Below are 24,524 nucleotides of genomic sequence, written 5' to 3'. Positions count from 1 at the left end.
TCGTGAGCGAGGTATGATTTTATTAACAATAAAGCAGAATCTTAAGAACTTAAATAGAAGATTACTAGAGCTTACCTGTAATCCTTCACTTTCTGAGATGTTAGACATTAGAGATACAGCACGGAAACAAGCAAATCGGCCCACTGAGCCCACGCCGACCAGCGATCACCCCGTACACTAACACTGTCGTACACACTAGGGACAATTTAAAATGTTACCAAAGCCAATTAACCTACGAACCCATACATCTTCGGAATGTGTGAGGAAACTGGAGCACCCAGAGAAAACCCACGAGGTCACAGGGAGAACATGCAAACTCCGTACAGACACCCGTAATTAGGATCGAACTCGGGTCTTGGACGCTGTAAGGCAGCAACTCTACTGCTGAACCACTGTGCCTCAACTGAGGTGAACAGAAAAAAAAAATCAGCTTACAAATACGAAAATAAATCAACCCTTTTCCTACCTCACAACGCTGCTAGCTAGGTGCAGCCATTTTGAATTCTGTTGGATGAGTTTCTTGCCCAGAGTAAGTGAATCGAGGACCAGGCGACATAGGTTTAAGATGAGGGGGAAAAATTTAATAGGAAACTGAGGGGTAACTTTTTCACACAAAGGTTGGTGGATGTATGGAACAAGCTGCAAGAGGAGGTCGTTGAGGCTGGGACAATCCCAACATTTTATGAAACAGTTAGACAGGGACATGGATAGGACTGGTTTGGAGGGATATGGGCCAGATGCAAGCAGGTGGGACCGATGTAGCTGGGACATGTAAGCCGGTGTGGGCAGGTTGGGCCAAAGGGCCTGTTTCCACACTGTATCATAGAAACATAGAAATTAGGTGCAGGAGTAGGCCATTCGGCCCTTCGAGCCTGCACCGCCATTCAATATGATCATGGCTGATCATCCAACTCAGTATCCCGTACCTGCCTTCTCTCCATACCCTCTGATCCCCTTAGCCACAAGGGCCACATCTAACTCCCTCTTAAATATAGCCAATGAACTGGCCTCGACTACCCTCTGTGGCAGAGAGTTCCAGAGATTCACCACTCTCTGTGTGAAAAAAGTTCTTCTCATCTCGGTTTTAAAGGATTTCCCCCTTATCCTTAAGCTGTGACCCCTTGTCCTGGACTTCCCCAACATCGGGAGCAATCTTCCTGCATCTAGCCTGTCCAACCCCTTAAGAATTTTGTAAGTTTCTATAAGATCCCCTCTCAATCTCCTAAATTCTAGAGAGTATAAACCAAGTCTATCCAGTCTTTCTTCATAAAACAGTCCTGACATCCCAGGAATCAGTCTGGTGAACCTTCTCTGCACTCCCTCTATGGCAATAATGTCCTTCCTCAGATTTGGAGACCAAAACTGTACGCAATACTCCAGGTGTGGTCTCACCAAGACCCTGTACAACTGCAGTAGAACCTCCCTGCTCCTATACTCAAATCACTCGACGACTCTCTATGGCTCTCCACTTATAACCATATAACAATTACAGCACGGAAACAGGCCATCTCGACCCTTCTAGTCCGTGCCGAACACGTATTCTCCCCTAGTCCCATATACCTGCGCTCAGACCATAACCCTCCATTCCTTTCCCGTCCACTTGCACAGAACGATGGTGAATAATGGTGAGAAAGCCCTCGAGAGTCTTGTGTTTACACCTGACTCGGCCGTGCAGCTTCAGTGAGGAAATCAAATAAAGGAAACATCAATTGCCTTCCTCTCCATCATCATTGATCGCAAGCAGAGGTTTACAGAGCTGAAACTATGCTCATTAAAAACAGATAATTTCCCTGCAAACTAGCTCAAAAGTAAGTATCTCTGCACTGTTTATGCTCCATTAGATTGAGGTGTTTGATGAGATGGGGAGAGTTTATAGTGAGTGCAGTATGCTTAGCTGCAACCAACTTACTCATTGAATCATTGATACATGCACCACGGAATCAGGCCCACCGAGTCCATGCCGACCAGCGATTACCCGTTTACACTAGTTCTACGTTATCCCACTTTCGCATCCACTCTCTGCACACTAGGGGGCAATTTACAGAGGCCAATTAGCCTACAAACCCGCACGTCATTGGGGTTTGGGTGGAACGCAGAGTACCTGGAGAAGACCCACGTGGTCACAGGAAAAATGTGCAAAGTCCACACACACAGAGAGCACCCATAGTCGGGATCGAACCCCGGGTCTCTGGTGCCGTGAGGCAGTAACTTTACCACTGCACCGCCCCATGGCTTTAGCTTTTTATTTTGCTTTGTTGACAGTGGTCTCCTTGTTAAAGCATTAAGGAGCATTAATGGAACATTAAAGCATTAATGAGGCACCCAGAGGAAACCAATGCGGTCACAAGGAGAACATGCAAACTCCACACACACATAGACAGCACAGGTCAGGATTGAACCCAGGCCTCTGGCTGTGAGGCTACACCTGGTGTATACATCTGAGTGATTATAGCTTGTGTACAAGACACGCTGCATTCTGCAGTTTCAGGATGATAATTAAGGATAAGAAATGGCCACAGGATAGTGGGACAAATTCCCCAGGTCTTCAGGATAATGTCACTGGATTCTTTAGGGAGGGAGAAAGCAAGTGTAGCCTCCTCGAGAAGAGAAGACCTCTGGCGCAGTCGTCCAGAATATTCCGTTCAAAGTCTCCAGAGAGGGGAGCGCCACAATAATCCAGTCTGGCGTAATGAGGGGGGGGGGGGGGGGGGGGGGGGCGAGGAACAATGGGAGCAATTAAAATACATCACTTGGTGGAGGCGATGATAGGTGTCAGTGGAACGCAACACAAATTCCCAGTCCGAGAGACAGAGAGAGAGAGTAAATATCTGGAAACTATCTGGTGGAGAAGGCGAATAATCTAAATCACTCTTTATTGTGCTAACAGGTAGAGATTGATTGGATTTGAGCTTTTGAGATTTCACAACTCTGTTTTCCAGCTCAGTTATAAACAACCTCAGATGAGATCTGTCCAATCTCAAAAGCTCTTAATTGGTTGTTTCTCCTCGTTAATGGTTTTTATTATATCCAGAAGATTAGTCACATTCTCTTGGATGAATGCAGCAGCGAGAGACCATAAATCATCAGGCCTCGCAGTCACAATTAAAGCTGCAAGGCAGCGGTAGTTAAAGGTTCACCATGTTCCAGCACATCACTGTTCAAACCTTAAAGTGAAGGGGGAAAGATTTAATCGGAATCTGAGGGGTGAACTTTTTAAATAAAGGGTGGTGGGTGGGTGTATGGAACGAGCTGCCGGAGGAGGTTGTTGAAGCAGGGACTATCACAACTTTTAAGAAACATTTGGACAGGTACATGGATAGGACATGTTTGGGGATATGGGTCAAATGCAGGCAGGTGGGACTAGTGTAGAAACATTGCAATAGTCCCTACCTCAACTACCTCCTCTGGTAGGTCATTCCATACACCCACCATCCTTTGAGTGAAAATATTCGACCCTCAGATTCCGATTAAATCTTTCCCCCCTCACCTTAAACCTATGTCCTCTGGTTCTTGATTCCCCTACTCTGGGCAAGACTCTGTGTGTCTACCCGATCTATTCCTTTCATTATTATATACACCTCTATAAGATCAACCCTATCTGTTAAACGTTGCGATAGTACCTGTGTCAATAACCTCATCTGGCAGCTCATTGCATACACCCACCGCACTTGCTCACCCGGGCTGGTGGGGAGTATCGCATCACACTTCCCACCTGCCTTGTGGATGGCAGAACAGTGTTGGGGAGTACGGAGATAGTTCACTTGCTAGTCCATAACCGTCTCCAGTAGCCGTCTGGCCACACAGCAGAAGATCCCATCGGGCCACTGCCAAACGCCGGCAGCAGCAGGCCAGGCCTGGCTTAAGGAACTGGGAACTCGCCTGTAGAGGTATTAACTTAATAATAACTAATAACTTTATTTATAAAGCACTTTAAACAACTGCAGTTGCCACAAAGTGCTGTACATGAGAACTCATGAACAAAAAGCTATTACAAACAATTAAAAACCGTAAAACGAAGGACTATAAAAAACACACTAAAAATTAAAAGACATTAAAAGCACTAAAAACAGGAGCAATGCCTCAGCCAGTGTCGAAAGCCAAAGAATAAAAATGTGTTTTTAGGGAGGATTTGAAGATGGACAGTGAGGGGGCCTGTCTGATGTGCAGCGGCAAGGTGTTCCAGAGTGCCGGAGCAGCAACAGAAAAGGCTCTATCCCCTCTGAGCTTCCGCTTAGACCTTGGTACCTCAAGGATCAGCTGACCTGAGGCACCGGGCAGGGGCATATAGGTGGAGCAGCTCAGAGAGGTAAGGCGGGGCGAGCCCATTCAACGATTTAAAAACAAATAAAATAATTTTGAAATGAACTCGAAAGTGCACTGGGAGCCAGTGAAGGGAGGCCAAAATTGGTGTAATGTGCTCCCTCTTTCGAGTTCCGGTCAAAGGAACTTAGTCATAGACTCACAGAGCAAATCAGCACAGTAACAGGCCCTTCAGCCCAACTGGTCCGCACCGACCAAGATGCCCCATCTAAGCCAGTCCCATTTGCCTGCATCCCTCTAAACCCCTAAAGCAGTATGAAGAAGGGTTTCGACCCGAAACGTTGCCTATTTCCTTCGCTCCTTAGATGCTGCTGCACCCGCTGAGTTTCTCCAGCACTTTTGTCAACCTTCCCTCTAAACCATTCCTCTCCATGCACGTGTCTAAATGTCTTTTATACGCTGCTTTGGACTTTTAGTTTAGCTTAGAGCGTGGAAACAGGCCATTCAGCCCACCGGGTCCATGCCGACCAGCGACCACCCATGCACTAGTTCTATCCTACATACTAGGGACAATTTACAGAAGCCAATTAACCCACCATGCTACACGCCTTTGGAACGTGAGAGGAAATCAGAGTCCCTGGAGAAAACCCACGTGGACACAGGGAAAGTGTACAAACTCCGCACCGACATAACCCGTAGTCAGGATCGTGCCTGGGTCACTGCCGCTGTGAGGCAACAGCTCTTCCAGCCGCGCCACTGCGCTGCCCGAAATGACTACCTACCTTAATTGCTCCCTCTGGCAGCTCGTTCCATATAGCCACCATCCTCTGAGTGAAAATATATTTGGGATTGGACATGCTAGAAGCAGGAAAAATGTTCCCGATGTGGGGAGAGTCCAGAACTAGGGGTCACAGTTTAAGAATATGGGGTAGACCATTTAGGACTGAGATGAGGAAAAACTTGTTCACCCAGGGAGTTGTGAATCTGTGGAACTCTCTGCCACAGAAGGGAGTGGAAGCCAATTCACTGGATATATTTAAGAGTTAGTTAGTTATAGCTCTTATGGCTAACGGAATCAAGGGATATGGGGAGAAAGCAGGAATGGGGTACTGATTTTGGATTAGCCATGATGATACTGAATGGCTCGAAGGACCGAATGGCCTACATCTGCACCTATTTTCCATATTTCTATGTTTGTATTTGTATTAATTGTTTTTGAGGTAAACGATAAATATCAATACCGATCCCTTCATGGTCTTAACTCCCTCTCACTCACTCACTCACTCACTCACTCTGTGGCCCCTTGTGTGGATGTCGTTCCAAAGGCAGCAAGAACAAAAAAACACAACCACTCTTTCGTCTTTTATTTAGCAAAAATGTTTAATCTTTCCTGATGCTCCTGTTTATGTACAAGTAGCAAATCTGCTGAGCTTCAAAATAGGAAGGCCTGCTATTTACAGAGCCCAACTGCACCACTGACATCACAGTCGTTTCAAGTCTGAAACAGTTTTATAAATTTAATCAGTAATCTTAATATAGTATTAAAATCCATTTGATTGCATTTAACCAGAAGTAGACTTTTAGTACCATCGTAATGAGGCTTACAGTTATAATCACCTATTCATACAAAACATAATAATGGCCAGAGGCGGTCTGATCTCTTGTACTCAATGCTTGCACTTTTAAAGGTAAACCACAGTCTAAAATCTAGCTCCATCATGCATTAGTCTCCTGGCAGTGACAAAGAGACTTGAAAACAACACAACTAGGGGTAATTTTGACCTTCAGAATATAGCTTTCCCTCTCTTTCTCGTACACTTGTCTTCACTCTTGTTCTCTCTCTCTCTCGCCATTCAGTCTTATTCCAGTCAACCCAAGGAAAGAAAGGGCTTTACATTATCCAAGTACCCATGCTCTTGCTACTTATCTACTGGGCAAAGGGGGGGGGGGGGGGGGACAAATTGGTTTCTCCATTGTTTCAATGGCCTTGAAATCATTGCTGGAGAGGAATGGTCTTTGGGTAGGTTGGATGTGTTCCTGTGGGAGGATTGAGTTAACATAATCCCGTAATCTTTTTAATCCCCCATCCAGCCGCCATCCACAGCCAATGGGCGTTTGATGGTCTGTGACAAACACAGCATGGAAACAGGTCCTTCTGCCAACCGAGTCCACGCCGACCATTGTTCACCCATTCACACTAGTTCTATGTTATCCTGCTTTCTCAACAACTCCCTAAGCAAGTTGCAGAGGGCTAATTAACCCACAGACCCGCACGTCTTTGGGACGTGGAAGGAAACCGGAGCATCCGAAGGAAGCTCACGGATCTCAGGGAGAACGTGCAAACTCCAACACACACACACACACACAGACAGCACCCGAGGTCAGGATCGAACCCGGGTCTCTGGCGCTGTGAGATGGTGGCTCTACCAGCTGAGCCACACTACCAGGTAGACTTCTGGGTTCTTCCGTGGAATGGTGGATGTATGAAAGTGCTTGGGCACAACATGTTGTGGACAAATGTTTTGTAAGCAGCAAGCAAGGAAGTCACATTCACCCCGATGAGGAAATGGCGCTGCTAGTGGTGGTGGGGGGGGGGGAGGTGTGGATGATCACTCTCAAAGGTGCTGAGATTTTAGCGCCCATGGCAACAGAGGCTGTGAATTCACAGGCTGGAGATGTGCAGCAACGATGCTTTGAAACTCTTCAATAAACATGAACAATAGTAGTTCAAAGGAGAGAACCAATTAGAAATTGATGAGTTCTGATTTCTTGCAATGCTCTCACTCACAATGACCTAGCGGTAGACAATTTCTCATTTCCTCGACTGCTCCAAGGAGGCCTTGGCCCTTGCAAGGCCGTACAGACGGCCTGGTGGACCGTGGCATGCAGGGGGGAAGCTTCCAGACCAGCCCCTGCCCGTAGGACCCAGCAGACTGCTGGCCTGGGAGGGGGAGGTTCAATGGACAAGATAATGCTTGGGGGTTGGGACCCTTCTTGAGTGAAGAAGGGTCCTGACCTGAAACGCATCTTGAGGGAGAATTTAACCTTGGCAAGTGACGGGATTCTGGATTGGAAAAGGGCAGAAATCTTTTCTACTTCATTCCTGATGGGACCACCCAGCTCTGTGGCGATCCCATCTCTGCGACCCACAGATAGGATGTAACATGAAGGGAAGGATTTAACCGAGGACAGCTCTGAAGCGCATCTCATTAACCTAACGAGCCACAGTATAGAAACATGGAACAGCAGGTGCTGGTTTACACCAAAGATGGACACAAAGTGCTGGAGTAACACAGCAGGTCAAGCAGCACCTCTGGAGAAAAAGGATGGGTGACGTTTCGGGTCGGGACCTTTCTTCAGATCGAAGACCTGAAACATCACCCATCCTTTTACCCAGTCTAACAAGTTCTTTGTTTCATTCATTTCAATAATGGAGCATGATTATTAACAGGTCTATAAACCAAGAGATGTGGGCATCACTAGACAGACCAGTGTTTATCAACCTTCAGAAGCCTTCTTTGCCTTACGCTCAATGTTCCAGTCTAAATGTTGACACAATGCCATTGAGAAAACAACCAAGGAATTTCAAAGTCATGGTTGTGTAAGGCACAATGGGAATGGTGGGAGAGAATATGTAAAGATTTCAATGTTATACCCTTTTAGGTTCAGTTCAACTTGTTAATGAAGACACTTTCTTTAAAGGGAAGTGAGAACGAAGGTGAAGAAACCTTTCAGCTTTGTATCCCGTGCCCCAAACTACATCTGGACAGCTGGCTGCTGTGTTATATAGAAACAAAGAACTGCAGATGCTGGTTTGTACCAAAGATAGACACAAAATGTTGGAGTAACTCAGTGGGTCAGGCAGCATCTCTGGATGAAAAGGATGCATGATGTTTCAGGTCGGAACTCTTCTTCAGACCTGACCCGAGCCAAAACGTCACCCATCCTTTTTCTCCCGACACGATGCCTGACCTGCTGAGTTACTCCCACATTTTGTGTCTATCTTTGGTACAAACCAGCATCTGCAGTTCTTTGTTTCTACATTAGACAAGGAAGCCTGTCTTTGTTACTCAGTAATCGGTGACACTTGACTGGAGGTCCCACACTGGCATTAGGCTTGATTTCCATCTAGCCCCTAGGGGGCAGTGTCTGACTGTCTACAGAAGGCGCCTCATGACTAGCACCATCTCATGGATGTACTGGTTTTGGAGAGGGTCCAGAGAATGATCCCCGGAATGATTGGGTTAACGCATGACGAGTGTTTAACGACACTGGGCCTGTACTCGCTGGAGTTTAGAGGGATGAGGGGTGACGTCGTGTAGTGAAAGGCTTGGATGTGGATGTGGAGAGGATGCTTCCACTAGTGGGAGAGTCTAGGACCAGAGGTCATAGCCTCAGAATAAAAGGAAGAACCTTTATAAAGGAGATGAGGAGGAATTTCTTTAGTCAGAGGATGGTGGATCTGTGGAATTCATTGCTACAGACGGATGTGAAGACAGATTCTTGATTAGTAAGGGTGCCAGGGCTTGTGGGGAGAAGGCAGGAGAATGGGGTTGAGAGGGAGAGATAGATCAGCCAAGATTGGATAGCGGAGTAGACGATGTGCTGATTGGCCTAATTCTGCTCTTAGAACTTATGATATACAACTTGGAAACCAATCCCAAATAAATAATATAAAATGCACGTTCCTGACGTGATAATACACACACCCATCCCCCTTGGTGGACATGTATGCATCAACCTGGGGTATTCAGGTATATCTGTAGATATGGAGAGCACTGTGAAGATAGTCACAAAGTGCTGGAGTAACTCAGCGGGTCAGGCCGCATCTCAGGAGAAAAAGGGTGGGTGACTTTTCGGGTCGGGACCCTTCTGAGCCAGGGGTAACGCAGTTCTGAACCTATAGAAGGATCATGACCCGAAACGTCACCCATCCTTGTTCTCCAGATATGCTGCCTGACCCGCCTGTGCTATAGTTACTCCAGCACGTTACGTCTATCTTTGGTATAAACCAGCATCTGCAGTTCTTTGTTTCTAGGCGTTCCTTAATAGCACTTTGAATTCAAGCATCGTTAAGAAGTCTTGGGTGGGTGTCCATTGCTTCGGGGGTTATGGGACGAATGTTACGGAGCGCGTGCTCTTTCATGGCAGTGGTGTCCTCCTCTCCGGTTGGCGTGCGGAGGCAGTGGGAGCGGAGATGTCAAGGGGTGGAGCGGTGTTGACCATGGAGTCTGCACTAACTCGTGCTGGGTCTTTCTTGATCATTATATTCCTCAGAGTTGGTGACTTGGCATTGCCAGCACTCGACAGCCCACCAAACACAGTCCACTTCAGTTTAGTTTAGGGTTGCAGTTTGGAAACGGGCCCTTCGGCCCAGCGAGTCCACACCGCCCAGCGATTACCCGTTCACACTAGTTCTATCCCACACACTTGGGCCAATTTACAATTTTGCAGAAGCCAATTAAACTACAGAACTGCACATGTTTGGGATGTGGGAGGAATTCGGAGCATTCGGAGAAAACCCACGCGGTCACAGAGAGAACGTACAAACTCCGTGCAGAGTCAGGAGCGAACCCGGGTCTTTGGTGCTGTGAGTGGTCGCATTGTTAAAGGAACCCTTCCAACACGACGATAGACAAAGTGCTGGAATATCTCAGCGGGTCAGGCAGCATCTCGGGAGAAAAGGAACAGGTGACGTCTCTGGTTGAGACTCTGCCAAAATGGTGTTCTGCCACCTCGTCCCCAATGCCACTTCAGGGGGCAAAACCTATTGGGCAAGGAGTTCCTAAACCTCTACCCCTCTCCTTCACCACAACTCCACCCATGGGGATTCCTCCCATGTCCCAAAGACGTACAGGTTAATTGTAGGTTAATGGTAAATTGTTCAGAGTGTGTGGGATAGTGCTAGTGTACGGATGGGGGGGGGGGGATCGCTGGTGAGCGCGGACTCAGTGGGCCGAAGGGCCTGATTTCATGCTGTGTCTCTAAGTCTCTAAACAAAGTAAAAAGATGGAAGTTTTGCAAAAGAAAATTGTCATGGTTGAAATTTTGAGGTCATTCTTTCCATCGAGGTACACACTGTGTGTGCTCTCTCTCTCTCTCTCTCTCTCTCTCTCACACACACACTCTCTCTCTAACTGTCCCTCTCTCTCTCTCTCCCTCTCCTAACACTTTTCTCAATAACCTCTCCTCTGTGATATCCCCCCCCAACCCAACTCCATCTCTAAGACGGCTTGATTCATCTTTTATAAAACCTTGTTATCACTGTCAGTCACTAGGCATGTAATATTTAAATTATACCACACAATTCAACTAACAAGTATTTCACTAAAGAACATTTAAATGAAAACAATGGCACAGAACAATGGAAATATCAAAGCTCATGGAACTCAGTTCTATATCAATCATTTTAAAAGTGGAAATATTTCTCTTTTTTCTATTTTTTTTTCTTCCGTTTTTTTTTTCTTAAATCGTAAATTGTGCAAATTTAGCAGTAACACTAAACTGTTAAGAAGACCCCAGAAGAAACAGCAGTCCGAACAAAGGTCCCAGCATCCGGTTGAGATCAGGTCCCCCTTTTCCGCCCCGGCTCTTGGTGTTGGCGCTGGGGCCGGAGCGGGATGCTGTGTGCGGGAACTGGGATGGCAGTGCCCCTTTGGTGCCTCGACCCTTCTGTACATGGTGTGCACACTGCTCGATTTACGCTTCTCTCCCGTCCCCACCCACCCACCTCCCACCCCAACCCCAAACCCCCAAACGCTCTTGCAAGGGGGCTCAGAAACATCCCAGGGCGCTGGGTGCCAAACGAGACTCTCTCTCTCTATCTCTCTCTCTCTCTCTCTCTTTCTCTTTCTCTCTCCACACAACCCCCCCTCCTCTCCGCCTTCCTGCATCTCTCCTCTCTGACGGGTTCTCAGCTGCTGCAAGCCATTGCATCGATCACTTGATCCAGTTTCCCCCTCAGTCTCTGCCTCCTCGCTTGTTCGTCTTTCTCCAGGGTCGACAAGATCTGCAGCGAGATTGGGGGGGGGGGTGGGGGGGGGGGGGGTTCAGACGATGGAATGGGGGGGAGAGAAGAAATAAACAATTGTCATTAATCAATATGTCTCTCAGAATGCACTTATTGCGGAGTGGCTTCATTGCACTGATGTATAATAGTCATAGTCAGAGAGCCATACAGCGTGCAAACAGGCCATTCGGCCCAACTTGCCCACACCGACCAACACACCGTCCCATCTACACTAGACCCACCTGCCTGCATTTGGCGCACATCCCTCTTAACCTTTCCTATCCATATACCTGTCCAAATGTCTTTTAAATGTTGTTTTAGTACCTGCCTCAACTACCATCTGAAGAAAGGCACAGAGTGCTGGAGTAACGCAGAGGGTCAGGCGACATCTCTGGAGAACATGGAAAGGCGAGGTTTCGGGTCGGGCCCTTCTTCGGACTGAGTTGGGGCCCCATCGTAATCAGCCTAAAGAAGGGGTCCAACCCGAAACGTCACCTATCCATGTTCCCCAGAGATGCTGCCTGACCCGCTGAGTTACTCCGGCACTCCACAAAGGGACATAGTTCATTGTTCCCAGGCAACCCTCCGGACCTTGAGTTAATAGACCGTACAACAGTCAAACAATTAAACTCACAAAAAGTCACACAAAGTGCTGGAGTAATTCAGTGGGTCAGGCAGCATCTCTGGAGGACATAAGTGACGTTTCGGGTCGGAACCCTTCTTCAGACTGATGGAATATTTTTGGACCAAAACTATCATCCATCCATTCCCTCCATATGCGGCCTGACCCACTGTGTTACTCCAGCACATTATGTTTTGCTCAAGATCCCAGCATCTACAGTTCCTTGTGTCTCCTAGTGATAACCTATCAGTCCATATCAACAACCCGCCCTCACACAAATTTGGAAAAATTGGAAAAACATCCGCAGGGGACGAGCCCCAACACACAGAGGGCACGGAGGCGCAGCGGTAGAGTTGCTGCCTTACAGTGGCAGAGACCCGGCTTCGATCCTGGGGGGGTGTCTGCATGGAGTTTGTACATTCTCCCCGTGACCACGTGGGTTTTCTCTGGGTGCACCTGTTTCCTCCAACATTCCAGAGTCGTACAAGTTTGTGGGTTAATTGGCTTTGGTGAAGATTGTAAATTGTCCCTAGTGGGTCAGATAGTGCTGGTGTACAGGTATCGCTGTTCAGCGTGGACACGGAGACGACAGATGGCATAATGGGCTAAGTGTTCGGCTGGCAACCGGAAGGTAGCCGGTTCGAATCCTGCTTGGAGTGCATACTGTCGTTGTGTCCTTGGGCAAGACACTTCACCCACCTTTGCCTGTGTGTGAATGTGTGTGAGTGATTGGTGGTGGTCGGAGGGGCCGTAGGCGCAGATTGGCAGCCACGCTTCCGTCAGTCTGCCCCAGGGCAGCTGCGGCTACAGAAGTAGCTTACCACCACCGAGTGTGACTGAGGAGTGAATGAATAATGCGATGTAAAGCGCCTTGAGTATTAGAAATGCGCTATATAAATCCCATCCATTATTATTATTAAAAGGCCTGTTTCTACTCTGTTTCTCTAAACTAAACTAAACATAAGCTTTATCTGCTGGCGATTCATAGGAAACTTGCGATCCCAGGTTCTGGAAACCCCGCCGTTAGAATTTTGTTCTGCTTCCTCAATCAAAACCTTCCTTGCACTTTCAACACCTAGGGATGAAAGAGATCCCAGGAAGTGGGTGACACTGCCTGGTCCATCACAGGTACTGACCTCCCCACCATCGACTAGATCTACAGGAGGCGCTGCACAAACAGGCAGCCAGCAACAAGGACCCACACCACCCTGGCACTCATTTTGCTCCTGGCATCGTGGAGAAAGTACGGGAATCTGAAAACTGAGACCTTCAAGAATATGCAGGAAGGGTCTGCAGATGCTGGTTTATACCGAGTATAAACATAAATTGCTGGAGTAACTAAGCGGGTAAGGCAGCATCAATGGGGGAAAAGGAATAGGTGATGTTTCCGATCGAAAACTCTGACGGGTTTCAACCCAAAACGTCAACTATTCCTCTTCTCCAGAGATGCTGCCTGACCCGCTGAATTACTCCAGCACTTTGTGTCTGTCTTCAGTTCAAGAATAGCTCCTTCCCAACAACCATTACACTCTTACATCAACACTAAACAATGAACTATGAACTGTCATGGGTTGTACTAAGGATTTGGGGCTGATTTTTGCACCAGGATCGGGATCATTAATTAATTAATTAATTTATTATATGTAATCAATGTGTATTTTGTTATAGGTCAGTTAAGCTGCTACAAGTAAGAATTTCATTGTTCCATTGTTTGTGAATTAAGGACTGTTCTATGCCTTACACTCTCTGTCCTACATCCTGCCTCTTATGTTCTATGTCCTTTGATCTTTGCTGCTACACAAATTTAACGCAGATGGAAAAGATGGTTAAGTATGGACAGGATGGGCCGAATAACCAGTTTCATTGCCATATGCCTCCAAGACTAGAGAGCATTCCTTACACTTAAGTGCAGAATTGATTGATTCACCGCAGAGTGCACCCAAGATGTCCAAGATGCTCCAGCCTCAGATACAAGTACAGTGTGAAGCATTTGTTTGTGTGTAATCGAGACAAAGCACAGTATACACTAGTACAATCAAGCCATCCACAAGTACAACAGGCAGAAAAACAAAGAGAAAAATACCAGAGTGAAGAATACAATTTCGTAGCATTGTAGTCTTACAGTTCCAGGTGAAAAGTACAACGTTCGTTATGAGGTAGGTTGGAAGATCGGGACCGCAGCTAATGAAAGGGCCATTCAGAAACCCAATAATAGAGGGGAAGAAGCTGTTCCTGAGTCTGGTTGTGCACACCATCAAGCTTATGTACCTTCTGCCTTACGGGACAGGGGGGGAATGAGGGAATGACTGGATTTGGAAAGGTCCTTATGTGTGTAGCTCCCAGTGTTGCCATCGCCACAACAACAGTTCTGCAGGGAGCAGACACAAGGAACTGCACGTGCTGGTCTACACATAAGGCCCAAGTGCTGGAGTATCTCAGAGAGTCAGGCAGCATCTCTGGAGAACATGGACACAGAGTGCTGGAGAAACTCAAGAGGATCAGGCAGCAACTCTGGAGAAAGGGAATAGGTGACATTTCAGGCTGAATCCTTCATCATAGAGGGTAAATGTTGGGAATCTTTCACAAGAGGGAGAATTTCAACCGAGGCAACAGAGACATCAACAAAGATAAGTGTTGTGTCCCTTAATCTTTAAGGACATAACTCTTAAAGTTATGGATTTGGCACAACGTCCCAACTATTCCACTCCCTGCCCCACTGTCCTCTTTACCACCACTCTCAGTGTGTGCAACTCTCAGGGTGGGGAGGGGGAGGGGAGGGGAAGGGTTACTAGAAGAAATGAGGAGCTGGGAGTGGAGGGGGGGGGGCATTAATTACTCACCTCATCCCTGTACTTATTGATGTAGGTGTAGATCTCGTGGAGTGCACTATTGCTGTTGAACTGGCTTAGGTGTAGCCGAGACTGTTCGGCCAGGTAGGCACTCATGTCCTGGTCGCTAATCACGGGCATCTTGGCGATGTCGGCGTAGTACCTGTGGAGGAGAATGTTCATGAGTTCAAAAGTGAAGGGACCAGAATTAGGCCATTCGGCCCATCAAATCTATTCGACTATTCAATCATGGCTGATCTATCTTTCCCATTCAACCCCATTCTTCTGCTTTCTCACCATTACCCCCCCCCGACACCCTTACTAATCAAGAATCTGTTAAACTCCGCCTTACATTTTCCAGTGACGACCTTCACAGCCGTCCGTGGCCATGAATTCCACAGATTCACCACCCTCTGACTAAAGAAATTCCTCCTCATATCCTTCCAAAAGGTATGTTCTTTTATTCGGATTCTGGTCCTAGACTCTCCCACTAGTGGAAACATCTTCTCCACATCCCTATCCAGGTGGGACTTCAGTGAGAGGAAGGGACAGTCACCACACTCTGCACAAGGGAACCAATTTGGAGACTTCAGCATCTCGACGCAAGTGAAGCCCTTCCCAACACCGCGGGGACCTTGACTTTCATTCAGTGCCGCATAGACACGATCACGGACATACTCTTGCCCAACATCTCAACGATGAAGACCCTGCTTGAACAATGATCCCAGGGATGATCGGATTAACAATGTATGACGACCGTTTGATGGATCCGGTCCTGTACTCACTGGAGTTTCGAAGGATGAGGGGGGTCCTCATAGAAACGTACCGAAAAGTGAAAAGCCTGGATAGAGTGAATGTGGCGAGGACATTTCCACTAGTGGGAGAGTTTAGGACAGAGGGCACAGCCTCGGAATAAATGGACCTAGTTTTAGAAAGGAGATGAGAAGGAATTTATTTAGCCAGTGGGTGGTGAATCTGTGGAATTCATTGCCTTAGACGGCGGTAGAGGCCAAGTCATCGGGTATTTTTAAGATGGAGATTGTCCTTTCAGGGACACATGAGAATAAACTCTCTTGAATCTTGAATCTTGACAGGCTCTTCATTAGTAAAGGTGTCAAAGGCTACGGGGAGAAAGCAGGAGAATGGGGTTGAGAGGGAATAGTAGATTTTCGAGGCTGCGTGGTGTATATAGAGTCAGCGGGGGGGGAGAGTCTGGTCTGTGTAATGGACTGGCCTACATCTACAACTCTGCAATTTCTAGCAGTCTCAGGTAGAGCTGTTCACAAACCAAGCAGTCAGGCACCTTGGAGTGGGGCAAATCTTTGGTTTTAGATCACCATGTTGTAAATAATGAGGTCCATCAGTTACCAGGGCAGCTCCCCATTGAACAATCCCACCAGGCTCAATATCCCACCCTCGTCCCCCACCCACCACGGCCCTCCGCCCCGACTCGAGACCATCGAGTGACAATGCGCGCTGCCTCCGGCCTACCTCTCCACCCAGTTCTTATAGTTCGGAATGTCCTTTGCGTACAGCAGTTTATTTGAGGGCGAGTCTTTGCCCAGCTTGTGTTCGGAGGTGGAACAGGAGTCCATGAAGGTCTGAGCTACCACCGAGAGACAGGCGTCGGTAATACTGTTCTTGTGAATGTCAAAGACAAACTGCGGATTTTTAATAACGTTCACCCAAAATCGCAGAGGTAGACTAGAGAGAGCGAGAGAGAACGTGTTAATAGAAGCATCGATGTCACATGAAAACATTATCGAACATAAATAGTATATGCATTGGTATAAACTACATAGAGTACAGGTCCAATTTTCCGACACCCTTGGTTCCAGAGACTTTCTGGATATCCATTTTACTGGATCAACAGAGATCAAGGCCTCCAGGAGGAGTCCAACAGTACCGGAGCGGTCCGCCTCGGCTGCCGGGGGACTGTGATATTGTCCCGCAAAGTCCAGCCACGGTAGTTAGCTATGGGAACCGATCTGCCGGCACCAGCCGGGCCGGAGTTCCAGAGCCCCAGCCGCAGAGGGCAAATTCGACCCGCCGTCGGCGGCAGTGGGCCCGATGAGTGGGCCAGAGACGGGGATGCGCTCCTCGCCCCATTCCGTTGATCCGCACCCTCGGCCCCTGCGCACTCCCCGCGCCGCTCTCACCAGTTACTCTTCCAGGTGTGCCGGACGTCATGGTCGGTGATCTGGTGTTTGTCCGCCTGCTCGTCCAAGAAGTCAAACATGTACTTGATGGCCAGAGGGAGGGCACTGCCTCTGTGTGCCGTGCTGAAGATCGTCTCAAACAGGTCGTCCACAAACTTCTGCAGGGTTCCCTGAAACGGCAAAGACATTCCAAGCTGGCCAGGGTGCAGAGAAGATTTACGAGGATGTTGCCAGGACTCGAGGGCCTGAGCTCCTGCGAGGTTGGGCAGGCTGGGACTCTATTCCTTGAAGGGTGATCTTATCGAGATGTACAAAATCATGAGAGGAATAGTTCGGGTAAACTCTTGCCCAGAGTTGGGTGATCGAGAACCAGAGTATATAGATTTAAAGTGAGGGAGGAAAGATTGAAGTAACCCGGGGGGTAACAATTTTACAATTGTAACAATTGGTGGGTGTCTGGAACAAGCTGCTGAAGGAGGTAGTTGAGTCAGGCATTATTGCAATGTTCAAGAAACATTTAAACAGGTACATGGATAGGATAGGTTTCGAGGGATATGGGCCAAACGTAGGCAGGTGGGACTAGTGTAGATGGGGTATGTAGGTCGGTGTGGGCAAGTTGGGCCAAAGGGCCTGTTTCCATGCAGTATGACTATGACTCTATTCAAGTTCAATGAACCACTTCTAACCTCATCTACTGCATCCGGTGCTCCCAATGTGAGTTCCTGTACCAGATGTCGTGAGACCAAATGTAAACTCGGCGACCATTTCGTTGAACATTTACACTCGGTCTGCCCGGGGCTTATGGGATCTCACCAACCATTGCAACTCCCCTTCCCAATCCCATAATGACCCTGTTTGCCCTGGGCCTCCTCCACGGCCTGAGTGAGGCCACATGCAAATTGGAGGAACAGCACCTCGTATTTTGCTTGGGCAGCTTAAGAAACCAGGGGTATCAGTGTTACATTCTCAATATTTTAAGTAACTTCATCTTATGCTCCCCTCCCTCCATCTTAGTTGTTATCCCAGTCGCACAGTTCTCCACATTGTTTCTCTTGAGATCACCCCTTTCCCAGCCAACAATGGACCTACCAGCCACCTCCCGGTCTGAGACCATTTGTAGCCGGCCCCTACTGTCCTGGTCTTTTGTCACTTCCAGCTCTTCACTTCGTCCCCACCAACCCCTTACTTTCAGTCTGACCCAAAACGTCACCCGTCCTTGTCCTCCAGAGACGCTGCTGACCCGCTGAGTTAGTCCAGCACTTTGTCTCTGTTTCATTCTGGTTCACGTATGTTTACTGGCAGCACTGTGGAGCAGTTGGCAGAGCTGCCGCATCACAGCGCCAGAGACCAAAGTTTGATCCTGACCTCAGCGGCTGTCATTGTTTGTGTGTGGAATATGCATGTTCTCTCTGTAACCGAGTGGGTTTCCTCCGGGTGCTCCAGTTTCCTCCCACGTCCCAAAGACGTGTGGTTGTGTAGGTTAATTGTAAAATTGCCCCTAGTGTGTAGGGAGTGGGGTACCACAGAACTAGTGTGAGTGGGTCATTGATGGTCAGTTGGGCTCGATGGGCCGAAGGGCCTGCTTCCATACTGTATCTTTCAATTCAATTCAAGGAAGTTACTCAATAAACCTTCTTCAAACATGTAGACAGACAGATCTTTTCTCCCCTGATGGAAATGCCAAGGACAAGAGACACAGCCCACCGTCGACATGCCAACAAGCGATTACCTGTGCACGACTAGCACTATCTTACACACTAGGGACAATTTACAATTTGCAGGAGCCAATTAACCTACGAACATGGAGTGTGGGAGGAAACCGGAGCACCCAGAGAAAACCCACGTGGTCACAGGGAGAACGAACAAACTCCATACAGACAGCACCAGAGGCTCTGCTGCCAGAAGGCAGTAAATCTACTCCTGCACCACCCAAATAATTACAAGGTGAGAGGGGATAGTTTAAAGGAGATGTACAGGGCAAGTTTTCTTTACACAGAGAGTGGTGCGCGTCAATATCACGCTGCCAGGGTTGGTGGTGGAGGCAGATATGATAGTAACGTTTAAGAGGCTTTAACATAGGCACATTGATGTGCAGGGAATGGAGATAATGCTCTTGACTCACCTTGGTCGCGAGCAGGCGGGTCAGGTAGATCTCGGACACCATCTTGCTGCCGCGGTCTCCTTCCCTCTGGTCCATGTGGTCGTGGTTCTTGACCAGGTGCCAGAGCTTGGTGCCACTCTCCAGGTCAGGGGTGATCATGGGCGTCCGTGAGCGGAGACTGTCCGGGCTGCTGGCTGTCCTCAGCATGCTCTCTGCAGAGGGAGCAGAGCATGGGCAATGAGTGGGCAGAGACTGGACACCGGCCAGACACTGACCGACACTGGCCAACACGGCCAACACTGACCAGACACTGGCCAACACTGACCGACACTGACCAGACACCGACTACACACCGACCAGTCACGGACTAGACATTGACCAGACGCTGGCCAGTCACAGACCAGACACGGACCAACACCGACTAGACACTGACCAGTCACGGACCAACTGCTGGCTGTCCTTAGCATGCTCTCTGCGGGGGTAGGGCAGCACGGAGATTCAGTGGAGTGGTCAGCACGCCCGCCGGACAGGCGATGAGGGGGGCCGTGAGGGTGAAGAGATGGGATGGGGCACTGACCGGGCAGTGAGTGTAATGGAAATGTGTCTACAAAACAAGTAGCAAGGACTAGAGGGCGCAGCCTCAGAATAAAAGGACGTACATTTAGAATGGAGGTGAGGAGGAATTTATTTAGCCAGAGGGTGGTGAATTTGTGGAATTCATTGCCACAGACGGCGGTGGAGGCCGAATCATTGGGTATTTTTAAAGTGGAGTTTGACAGGTTCGTGATTAGTAAGGGTGTCAAAGGCTGCTAGGGGGAGAAGGAGATGGAAAATGGGGTTACGGTTGAAAAATAGATCGACCTTGATTGAATGGCGGAGTAGACTCGATGGGCCGAATGGATCCTAAGGTGGAGGCAATACAGACCAGTATACCCCTAGTAAACCTCCCCCTGAATAAATCTAAAGGTACGGCAGTGGTGTGGAAGGCAGCATTTAAAGAGTTAACTTGAGATCAGACTTACCGTAGCGACTTAGAGATTTGGTAAAGGTGGAGGAGTTGGATATGTTATAGGCGGAGGTCTGTTTCGGTACAAGTGCTATCAACGATCCATCTGTAACCTGAAGGAGGAGAAAGGCGATCAGACTGTATGTCAGGGAAGATTGGGGTGAGTTTAGTTTGAGGTTACGGGAAGGTAGTCTCTCTGCCCCACCATCGAAAGCATCGACACCAGGCGCTGCGCCAAGAAGGCGGCATCTATCTTCAAGCATCACCACCATCCGGGCCGTGCGTTCTTCTTGCTGCTACCGTCCGCATTAGGTACAGAAGTCTGAAGGCCCACGCCACCAGGTTCAGGAACTTTCCTGCACGCATCAGGTTCTCGAACCGACCCTAATCCTCCCTCGGCCACGGAACAGTACGGACCACCCCTTGGGATAAGAGGTTTAGGGGTGTCGGGGGGGGGTAGGGGGGTAGAGCTGAGGCCAAATAAAGGGATATAACAGAGCAAGCTCGGTGGGGTCAAGTGGGTCTACTCCAGCATGGGGCCACCCTCTCATTCCACTCCTGCCATCAGGAAGAAGGCACAGGAGCCTGAGAACCATGACCACCAGGTTCAAGAACCGCTTTTAACAACAACCGGGTCGAATTTCAACTCAAATCTAATGCCATTGGCACAAGTACAATGTAGTACAGGTACAAATAAGAGTTTGCTTGCAGAAAAAGTCCAAACACATAGACTTAGAGTGTACACAAAAACATAAATGTTATACGTTTTATATACATATAAATACACACACACACATATATTTTGTGTCTGTATAAATATATATATATATATATATGAAGAGGAGGGATGAGGACCCACAATCCTGTTTACATCAATGGGACGATGGTGGAGAGAGTCAAAAACTACAAAATCCTGGGCGTGCATATTTCCGACGGTCTTTCCTGGACCCAGCACAATCATAAAGAAAGCACATCAGCGCCTCTACTTCCTGAAAAGATTACGGAGATTCGGTATGTCAAAGAGGAGTCTCTTGAACTTCTACAGGTGTACAGTAGAGAGCATATTGACTGGCTGTATCGTGGCTTCGTGCAGCAACTTGAACGTCCAGCAGCGGAAAAGACTGCAAAAGGTTGTAAACACTGCCCAGTCCATCACCGACTCTGACCTCCCCACCATCAAAGGGATCTATCGTAGTCGCTGCCTCAAAAAGGCAGCCAATATCATCAAAGGCCCACACCATCCTGGCCACACACTCATTTCACCACTGCCATCGGGAAGAAGGTACAGGAGCCTGAAAACTGTAATGTCCAGGTTCAGGAACAACTTCTTCCCTACAGCCATCAGGCTATTAAACACAACAGCAAATAAGCTCTAAACTACAATAGATTATTATTATTATTATTACACTGTTATTGTTTGTTCTTTTTTTGAGTTTTTGTTATATTATTTATTCTGATTACATATTCTGCTGTGCTGCAGCAAGTAAGAATTTCATTGTTCTCTGGGACATATGACAATAAAACACTCTTGACTCTCGATTGATATATAAAGAGACAAAATGCTGGAGTAAGTGGATCATACAGCTGTGTTGTCCATGTTTTCCAGAGATGCTGCCTGATCAGCTGTTGCTCCATTACTTTGTGTATTTTTTTCTCTTTCCAACCATCAGGCTCTCAAACACAGCAGAACACCAACCTCAACTCTGAACCTCTCTGGAATGTCTTAGGTTGCACTTTAGGGTTTTAGGACTTTGGCGTTTTTTTAAAATCTAAAATTGAGATTATTAATCTTTTGCAATTTTGTATATCATACACCATCTACATGTATTGTGTTCACAGGCCTGTTACATTGCAGCATGTACGACTTCTATTGAGTGCTCTGTTACCAGACTTCTTGTGCCGCTGCAAGTAAGAACGTCATAGTTCCATTTCGGAGCATGTGACAATAAAACACCCTTGACTCGGCTCTCTCGTGTTACCTGGTAGTGTGCCAATGTGTTCAGACGTTTCCAGTCATTGTCGATCTTCGTGGTCACGTCTTCGTCTTGGAGAATTATCCGCGCTATTCTCCCCTGCCGCCATTCTGGAGGGGAGAGAGCAGAGAAAGTGTCACCCAACACCAACTGAAGGAGCCCCACACCACCCCTCTGCACGGTTCCCCTCAGCCTACTAAGGGCAGCACAGTGGCACAGCTGGTAGAGCCGCTGCCTCACAGCGCCAGAGACCCCCGTTCGATCCTCTCCTTTCTCTGTGTCCATCCCCTGGAAATCCCTGTAGGATCAGTCAACTTGCTGCAAATTCTGGTCCACCATGCAAACTCATAATTTGGGTGGCACAGCTGGTAGAGTTGCTGCCTCGCAGCACCAGAGACCCGGGTTCGATCCTGATCTCGGGTGCTGTCTGTCTGTGGAGTTCGCGCGTTCTCCCTGTGAGCTGCACGTCTTTGGAATGTGGGAGGAATCCGGAGCACCCGGAGTAAACCCACGCGGTCCCAGGGAGAACGTGCAAACTCCGCACAGATAGCACCCGTGGTTAGGATTGAACCTGAGGTCTCTGGCACTGTGAGGCTGCAACTCTACTGTTGCACCACTGTGCTGATCCTTCCTGAAAGCTTTGACTGACTCTGTCTCCACCGCCCTTCCTGACTTGTTCCAGATCCCACCACCAAATGAGGGGTTAGACAGGGGAAGAGTTACAGAGCCGGGGAACCCACCGAGGTCCATGTCCGCTGCCTTGGGTCTCTGCGAGTAGGGAACGCCCTTGTAGCACGCGTCCAGTAACTTGTCCTTCACCTGCATCACCGTGTCACAGTTCAGCACCTTCACCGGGATCTCCGGCGAATTCTCATTGTCCGGGTTCACACAGTTCAGCGTCTGCCACAGAGAGAGGGGGAGAGCGAGTGAGAGGGGGAGAGTGAGAGAGTGAGTGTGAGAGTAAGTGTGTGAGTGCGAGTGCGAGTACAAGAGAGAGAATGAGGGAGTGTGAGAGAGAGTGTGAGAGAGAGTGTGAGAGAGAGGGTGAGGGAGGGTGCGAGAAAGATTGGGAGAGAGTGATTGAGTGAGAGATGGGAGAGTGAGAGAGGTAAAGAGGAGGTAGTTGAGACAATTACAATTGCAACATTTAACAAACATTGAGACAGATACATGGATAGGACAGGTTTGGTGGGATATGGGCCAAACGCAGGCACATGGGGTTAGTGTAGATGGGGCATGTTGGTCGACATGGTCAAGTCGGGTTGAAGGGCCTGTTTCCATGCTGTATGACTCTATGAGTCAATGTGTGGGCATTTTTTACACAGAGCCTGAAATGCGCTGTGGGGGTGGTGATGGAGGCCGACACAATAGTGGCGTTTAAGAGATCTCAGGATGAGTAGGGAATGGGGGGGGGGGGGGGGATAAGGATTATGTGAACATTGAACAGCGTTGGCCATGTCTGGCAGGGACATTATGGGCCGAAGGGCCTGCTCCTGTGCTGTACCGTTCTATGGAAGAGGAGGTGGGAATGAGGTGGAAACAGCCAGGAAGGTTGTGAACACGTCAAAAATACTCGAGAGGGAAATAAATTAAAAACAACCAACGCGAGGTACAAAACAAATCTGGGAGTGACAAAAGTGCTAATCACACCTTTTGCTGATATTATTGCACTGTTTAAAGTCTTGAATGCGGAATCCAAATTAAATATTTACCAAGTAACTGAGCAGTTACAACCCCGACATCTGTCACGGTGCAAGTGTACGAGGAATATATATTCCTTTAAGGCAAGAAGTAACACACAGGAGAAGTGGAACCAGCTGTTCCTATCAAAGGAGTATTGGATAGCATTATTTAGTTTGGTTTAGTTTAGAGAGACTGCGCGGAAACAGGCCCTTCAGCCCAACTGAGTCCACGCCGACCAGCTATACCCGTACACTACCCGACGCGCCAAGGACAATTTACAATCTTTACCGAAGCCAATTAGCCTACAAACCTATACGTCTTTGGGGCGTGGGAGGAAACCGGAGCTCCTGGGGAAAGGCCACGGGGAGAACAGACAAACTCCGTACACACAGCACCCGAGGCCAAGATCGAACCTGGGTCTTTGGCGCTGTGAGGCAGCATCTCTACCGCTGCGCCACCGTGCCGCCTTCAAAGGCATCTGCCTTAGATCAAAGGCACGAGGTTAGAACTTTGCCAAGAAATGCAGAATTGGGATCAGTTTGGAATTCAGCAAAGGAACACCAAGATATCCCTAGGAAGAAGTAGAATTTGAGAGTGGGCCAGGAAGGAACTTTAAAAAACAGGCTGTCAAAGCTGTAAAAGCTTCCAGGGAAGAGCTTAAGGGGAAAAGATTAGCAAAAGTTAATGTAGGAACTTTATTGCCGTGGCAGGAAAAATATATATCGGGGAATAGGGAGAATGTTGATTCTAGAAGTATGTGAAGAAAAGAGTCTCAACCCAAAATGTCACCTATTCCTTTTCTCCAGAGATGCTGCGTGAGCCACTGACTTACTCCAGCTTTTTGTGTCTATCTTCGGTGTAAAGCAGCACATATTGATTGAAT

At 48.1% G+C, this 24,524-nt stretch overlaps 1 protein-coding gene across 1 annotated transcript in view; it reads right to left on the bottom strand.

Annotated features, from left to right (window-relative positions):
* Nucleotides 1–10,684: 10,684 nt before the first annotated feature.
* Nucleotides 10,685–24,524, bottom strand: part of plxna1 (plexin A1) — a 232,846-nt gene continuing 219,006 nt past the window's right edge. The window contains exons 25-32 of the mRNA XM_033036992.1: nucleotides 22,699–22,858; nucleotides 21,965–22,068; nucleotides 20,002–20,098; nucleotides 19,001–19,191; nucleotides 16,879–17,048; nucleotides 16,211–16,423; nucleotides 14,732–14,882; nucleotides 10,685–11,269 (exon numbers count right to left, since the gene is read on the bottom strand). Of these exons, the coding sequence (XP_032892883.1) occupies nucleotides 11,174–11,269; nucleotides 14,732–14,882; nucleotides 16,211–16,423; nucleotides 16,879–17,048; nucleotides 19,001–19,191; nucleotides 20,002–20,098; nucleotides 21,965–22,068; nucleotides 22,699–22,858 (1,182 nt within the window). The 3' untranslated portion in view covers nucleotides 10,685–11,173. The remainder of the gene's footprint in view (nucleotides 11,270–14,731; nucleotides 14,883–16,210; nucleotides 16,424–16,878; nucleotides 17,049–19,000; nucleotides 19,192–20,001; nucleotides 20,099–21,964; nucleotides 22,069–22,698; nucleotides 22,859–24,524) is intronic.

The sequence above is a fragment of the Amblyraja radiata genome, chromosome 18 (genome assembly GCF_010909765.2).
Source record: "Amblyraja radiata isolate CabotCenter1 chromosome 18, sAmbRad1.1.pri, whole genome shotgun sequence".
NCBI classification, from domain to species: domain Eukaryota; kingdom Metazoa; phylum Chordata; class Chondrichthyes; order Rajiformes; family Rajidae; genus Amblyraja; species Amblyraja radiata.
Note: the sequence above shows the minus strand (reverse complement) of the source record. Positions and strands in the feature narration are given on the sequence as shown.